This window comes from Lycium barbarum, chromosome 5 (genome assembly GCF_019175385.1).
Source record: "Lycium barbarum isolate Lr01 chromosome 5, ASM1917538v2, whole genome shotgun sequence".
Taxonomy (NCBI): domain Eukaryota; kingdom Viridiplantae; phylum Streptophyta; class Magnoliopsida; order Solanales; family Solanaceae; genus Lycium; species Lycium barbarum.
In genome coordinates this window covers 82,598,420-82,605,669 of record NC_083341.1, presented here as the reverse complement: position 1 = coordinate 82,605,669, position 7,250 = coordinate 82,598,420, and the positions used below count along the sequence as shown (strand labels likewise).

At 37.8% G+C, this 7,250-nt stretch overlaps 1 protein-coding gene across 1 annotated transcript; it reads left to right on the top strand.

Moving 5' to 3' along the window:
* Positions 1–1,369: 1,369 nt before the first annotated feature.
* LOC132639537 (uncharacterized) lies at positions 1,370–2,777 on the top strand. Its single transcript, XM_060355980.1, has 5 exons — positions 1,370–1,720; positions 1,913–2,011; positions 2,204–2,435; positions 2,531–2,590; positions 2,716–2,777. The coding sequence occupies exons 1-5, from the start codon at positions 1,370–1,372 to the stop codon at positions 2,775–2,777; spliced, it is 804 nt and encodes a 267-aa protein (XP_060211963.1).
* The last annotated feature ends 4,473 nt before the right edge of the window (positions 2,778–7,250 follow it).

Below are 7,250 nucleotides of genomic sequence, written 5' to 3'. Positions count from 1 at the left end.
TTATTAGTTATGTCTTTCAAGTTGACAAATGCTCCAGCGGCATTCATGGCGCTAATGAATACTGTATTTCGGCCCTTCTTGGATGTCTTTGTTATTGTATTCATTAACGATATCCTGGTATATTCTAGTTTTGAAGTAGAACATGCTGATCACCTTCAGAAGATGTTGCAAACATTGCGAGATCGAAGGTTGTACGGAAATTTCTCCAAATGTGAATTCTAGCTAACTTCAGTGGCTTTTCTAGGCCATATTATGCCTGACGAGGGCATTAAAGTTGATAATCAGAAGATCGAAGCCATTAAGAATTGGCCCAGGCCAACAACAGCCTCAGAGGTTCGAAGTTTCTTAGGACTTTCAGAATATTATTGGAGATTTGTGGAAGGATTCTCTTCTATAGCAGCCCCGTTGACAAGGTTAACTCATAAGGTGACTAAGTTCCAATGGTCAGAACCTTGCGAATAGAGTTTTCAGTAATTGAAGGACAAATTGAGGTCCGCCCCTGTTCTTACCCTTCCAGAAGGCACTGAGGATTACACTATATATTGTGATGCTTCACGCACACGTCTGGTATGTCTACTAATGCAAAATGGTAAGGTGATCGCTTATGCCTCTAGGCAGATGCGGAAACATGAGCAGAACTATCAAACCCATGATCTTGAGTTAGCGGTGGTAATTTATGCTTTGAATATATGGAGGCGTTAATTATATGGAGTTCATGTTGATATTTATACAGATCACAAAAGCCTTCAATATATATTTAAGCAAAAGGAGTTGAACTTGAGGCAACAAAGATGGCTCGAAATGCTGAAACATTATGATGCTGATATCTTATATCATCCTAGAAAAGCCAATATTGTTGCTGATGCGTTAAGTCGCAAGTCGAGGGGTAGTTTAGTTCATGTGCCAGCTGAAAAGCTGAAAATGACTAAAGAACTTCACCGCCTAGCAAGCCTAGGAGTTCACTTATTCGATTCAGAAAATACTTGGGTTCCCCTATAGAATATGTCACAATCGACTCTTGCCTCAGAAGTAAAGGCTCAGCAGTATAAAGATCCAATTCTGGTCAATCTCAAGGAAGGAGTTCAACAAAACTGGATTTCAGGCTTTGAACTCGATCCAGATGGAGTTCTTAAACATCGAGGTTGTTTGTGTGTTTCAAATGTAGCTGGACTTCAGAACAGAATTATGTCAGAATTTCATTATATCCTGATATTCTATTCATCCTGGCAACACAAAGAGGTATCATGACCTAAAGGGATTCTATTGGTGGAACGATATGAAGAAAGATATTGCGATCTTTGTAGCTCAATGCCTCACTTGCCAACAGGTGAAGATTGAACACCAGAAACCTAGCAGCTTATTATAGGAAATGGAGATTCCGGCTTGGAAATGGGAAGTGATTAGTATGGATTTCATTACTGGATTGCCCCATTATTATCGCAAGTTTGATTCTATTTGGCTGATCGTCGATGAGCTAACCAAATCAACCCATTTCTTACCAGTAAAGACTACTTATACTGCTGAAGATTGTGCCAAGTTGTACATCAAAGAGATTGTGCACCTTCATGGTGTCCCTATGTCAATTATTTTTTATAGAGACGCTCAGTTTACGGCAAATTTCTGGAAACCTTTTCAAAAAAGTCTTGGTACTCAAGTAAATCTTAGCACGGCTGACGGACAAGCTGAGAAAACTATTCAGACTTTGAAAGATATGCTACCGGCATGTGTACTTGATTTCAAAGGAAGTTGGGATGATCATTCGCCTCTTATAGAGTTTGCCTATAATAATAGCTATCACGTCAGCATCAAAATCGCTCTGTATGAGGCTCTGTATGCTAGGAAGTGTAGATCTCCTGTCAGTTGGTTTGAAGTCAGAGAAGCAAGTTTGTTTGGGACATATCTTATACCTCAGGCTATTCAAAAGATAAAGATTATTCAAGAACGTTTACATACAGCTCAGAGTCGTCAGAAATCTTATGCAGATGTACGACAACGAGAATTGGAATTTCAGGTAGGTGATTGGGTGTTTCTGAAAATATCACCTATGAAGGGCGTAATGAGGTTTAGTAAGAAAGGGATGCTCAGTCCCAGATACATCGGACCTTATAAGATCATCCGACGAGTAGGCTAGGTAGCTTATGAACTGGAGCTACCATCAGAACTGCAAGCAGTCCATCCAGTCTTTCATGTATCTATGTTGAAGAAATGTATCGGAGATCCCTCCAGAATAGTACCTGTCAACGATATACAAGTTATGGAAAGCTTATCCTATGAGGAAAAACCGATTGCCATTCTTAACAAACAGGTCCATAGACTTAGAACCAAAGCTGTGGTTTTAGTAAAGGTTCTGTGGAGAACTAAGAACAGGGAAAAGATGACATGGGAAGCCGAGGGGGAAATGAAGTCCAAATACGCTCACTTATTCCCTGCTAAAAGTACTTAATAACTAGACATCCTTCAATCTCCCTCAATGACATTAACTTAAACAAGTACGCTAAGATTCAAATGTAACTTTTGCTCTATAATGTAGATGATGCTATCCTAGAAGGAACTTTACAAGATTCCGCTCTACCAACAAATGACTTGCAAGGTAAAAGTCATATTTAAACTTTTTGAGATGCAATATAATGGGAAATGCTATTATGTTACTGTATGATTATGTGTTGACGAATATAGTATCATGTATGGCATGTAGATTGGGTTTGCTGTGTGCAGGCATTAATAGTACCCAATTTACAGGGGAAACCCTGCCGCAATTTCCTCTGAAATGTGCATAAGCAAGTATACCTCACGTTCTCTAAAACATTTGACGACGAATGTTCTTAAGGGGGGGAAATATCACATCTCACTTTCCGAAGAGCTAAGTACGTCTCAAATCCTATGACATATGCTTATAGTATGCTTGTAGAATGATAGCGTCTTTAAGTTTACAATAGGTAGGAGCCATGACGAACACTATTAAAACTCTTGTTAAAGATGTGATTCCATGTAAACAAAGGTTTAAGTTCATGTTTAGCAAGTATCGGAAGGATTTGAGGTTGAACGAATAGACAGGAGCCAAGCCTGGAAAAGGTGCAACTGGACGGAAATGTTGACGAACCGTCAACATGAAGGATGGCCGTGAACCCCCACCATCAATCACCACTCATAGGGTGGTCTCTGATGGCAACTCGAAAGTTGTACATTGACGAACCGTCAACATATTATCGGTCCGTCAATGTGCACGTCAAAGTGAGGCGGTGGAAACCAACCACCACGAGTATAAATACCCCTTCTATGTTATTTCCACCATGTTTCTCAAAGTCTAGAAGCATCATAACATATATGTACACTCTCATAATCATTCTACACCAATCTCCTCCATAAGTATTGCAATCTCCCATCCAACTAGGCTCGAGAAGTGCGGGTAACATTGTGAGCTTCGATTTCATCTTTATATCGCTGTGAGAAAGGTGTATCTCGGGTCCAAACCAGTACCAAGTACTAATTAACCTGATTGAGGTAAAATTCTTTCTCTATAATCAAAGAATTTAGTTAATTCAAAGTAATATTTGTTAGATTTTCGTGGGTTAAGTCAAATTGATCTAAAAGACGAAACACATCTCATATTGAATGTTGTTGAGGAAATAATATGGATATTGACTTGGATTGATGCTTTTGGTGTTGGTTTTGTTGTTGTTGTAATCTTGGAAACGGAATAGAAATAGAGGGAATGTTGCCCTAATTTCCGTAAACCCAAATTAGTCTTACAATCCAATGAATATACTCTAATATATGAACAAGTTGAGGACTAATTGATGTTTCATGTTCCTATTTAGGGTCAAGGGAAGAGCAAGCCTTGGAATAAATAATTCCTTCAAGTAGCGGCTTGATAAGCAAGGTATGTAAAGTGTTTGCTATCTTCTTTCCGTTGGCACGAATTTACTATACATAAGAATGAGTGTTCCACATAAACCATCCTCACTCCACTACTTTATGATTTATGCATGTGTTCTTTCCTTGAAGTTTTGATTGACTTTAGCTCATAATGTTAATGTATTTGACAAGCCTTGTGATGATAATATGATTTTACGTAAAAGTTCTTTGATGCCCTCACGAGTGTCCATACGTTCTTCGGAGGTTAATGACCTTGCGTGACTCCGAATGGACCATGTGTTACTTTTATGACTCCTTCATGCATTTAATAAATATATCTATGTATTTCACTATTTTGCTACTCCACGCTGCGCTATAGTCGGTCGGGAAGGCACGTAGATGTGAACACCACTGCAGTGGGCATGTTACGATGATGATGCTCCCCGGACGCGGGTTGAGGATGATATAATGATGACATGATGACGATATAATGATGATGATGTACTATATGTATATACTTGCATATAATTTTTTAAAAACTCATGCATTGCATATTGTACGTCCACTCCAGGCCCAGGTTACTTCTATTATTTTATATTTATGTCTTACTTATGTTATTGTTTCCTACGTTATATATTCAGTACTTTTATCCGTACTGATGTCCCATCCCTCAGGACGCTGCATTTTGTGCTGCAGGTCTTGACTGGTGTAGCGGAAGACCACCACCGCAGTAGGATTGTCAGCTCAGCGGCGTCAGCAAGTACCACTCCTCCGGACTTGCTTATCTTGGTACATCTTATTTTATTACGATATGTATCCATATGCTATGGGTACGTTGGGGCCCTGTCCTGACCTTTATGCTTTTGTATGCACACTCTTAGAGGCTCATAGACATAGTGGTGTATATAGATGCTATGTCTAGCCTCGTCGGCCTTGTTTTGGTTTCATGTTCTCCTGATGGTCTTGCCAGCTTTATGACACTTATGATGTTTGTCGAGGCCTTGTCGTCTCGCTTATGTGTATGTGTGTGTGTGTGTGTATGTTGGGTCATTGCATATTTTGATGATTGGCCATTTTCTGCGTGCAGGTGTCTTTTGAGTCAGATTATATCGAATAACGACTATATGATAATCATGGTAATTGTTACGCCAGGTGGTATCCGGCCTATAGGTAGGTGCTCGTTATGCTCCTCGTTAGGGTATGATAGAGAACTAGTTTTAATCTTATTCGTTTTTATTTCGCGGCTGAGTGTGGGGTTCGGAGGAGCAAGGAGCTTCAATTCCAAACCTCGACCAAGGCTGCACTTGAAAAAGGTAAAGGTTATTCCTTTTAGTTTATCTTTTTAATAATCTTTAATTTTTATGTGTTTATATGCTTTATATAGTGATTAACTATTAAGATTAGTTGTTAAATTAGTTGTAAGATTAGCATAATAGTAGAAGTATCATTAAATGCCTGGTTTGTTTAGTTATTATTTAATATCATGCTTGTTAGGTTAGTCTAGTTATTAAGTTTTATAGATTTATGGAGAAGAATATTTTGCATGTTTATCTTTATGCTTATTTAAGTTTAATTTAGAAATGGGTATGTGATTATTATGTATTTAGTCTAGTTTTGAACATTAGCATGTATTCCTATGTGTTTTAATGTCAATCAGTGGCTATGTAGGATCAAGATTATTTAGTTCTAATGACAGATTAGTCTAACTTAATCATTATGATATCGGTGAGCTTTCATACTTTCCTTATTTGGCTCAGTTCAGCTTAACTTCTATGCACAAGTATGTGAATCAGTTAACTTCTAGGTGAGTTCATAACCATTTGTTAAAACAAGTTCAAATATGATTAGCATCAATATTAGTCAATATTCAGTCTTCTTAAACATGTTGATTAGTCTGGTGCTGACTAGTTTAAAGGTAGGAGAGTCTGACCTAACACATATTAGGTACTTGCTTGGTCAACTGGATCAGTTTAACACACAATAGCTTCATAATAGGTCTGTTATTTTAAAACTACAATTGTATGAGTCCTATGCTACATGCAGTTTGATCAAGAGTAGTATGTATGCTCCTTATGAACTTGTGGACTGAAGTATGCATGACACCCGCCTTATAAGGCATCCAGATGTACAGGTTATCTCTCTTATTCCATGTTACCTTTCATATCTATATTATGTTGTTATTCATGTCTTACATGCTCAGTACATTATTCGTACTGACGTCCCTTCTTGTGGACGTTGCGCTCATGCCCGCAGGTAGGCAGGGAGACGGATCAGACCCGTAGGTGTTCTATCAGCGGATTCTCAGGAGCACTCCACTTACTTCGGAGCTGCATTCTATTTGGTATTGGTCCTTATGATCATTTGTATTCTATGTAAAGGCTTGTAGACGTGTGTGTACAGTTAGACATTTTATAGCTCCACTGGGTCATATTATTATATAATATATTTGTAGCCTTGTCGGCTGGTGATGACGAGCATAATTGTTGATGATTATATAGAGATGTACCATTATGTTATGGTATGTGTCCTTTCAGATTATGACAACCATGAGCTACCTTTGGGGTCCACCCAGAAATGATTATGAGATTTATGCTTAGAGGTACTCGGTAGGTTAGGTTCGGGTGCCCGTCATAGCCCTCTGGTTGGGTCGTGACAGTTATTGGGCAAATACTTGTTGCATTCTTGCCATTGGGGTCATTGCCACAATTGTTTGGAGCCTCGTTAGCGTCAAAGTGTCTGCGTCCTCCTTCCTCTCTTCAACTTTTATATCTTTTGTATTGGATTACATATACATGTTGTTTACATTTTTAACTAGCATTCTTATGAATTTCTATTTGTAGTGTTTTGTTCCTTGCTTGTATGTGAACTCTCATAAAGGGATTAAGTCCTATTATGTAAGGGGTTAAAAGGATTCTTTTACAAATTAACTATAGATGATAACTTTTTTCGTTAGTAAGATCTAAAAAGAATCAGATTTTTAAGAGGCCAACACGAGTCTTAAAAAGACATTGAAAAGATTTTTCTAAGCTTTTAGGCGGGCTTTGTCTCTGCGCGCGCGCGTGTACACACACTACTCTCATATCACAAGCAATTGTTTTAAAAAGTATACATTATATACTATATTTACATATTATATACATATAGCATGCACACGTTATTTTCTCATAAATATACTAATACATATACTATTTTCATATGCTATATACATCATATACATTTCTTAGGCATACATCCTTAACTACTTCTTTTTATAAATGAACATATACATACATCATTTTTATAACATCCTCACTGATCATTTCTTCTATAAAATATACACATGCATACAATTTCAATAATCATTTTTTTAAAATCTTTTTTGTACGAATCACCTTAGGAAATTGGTTTTTTTAGCA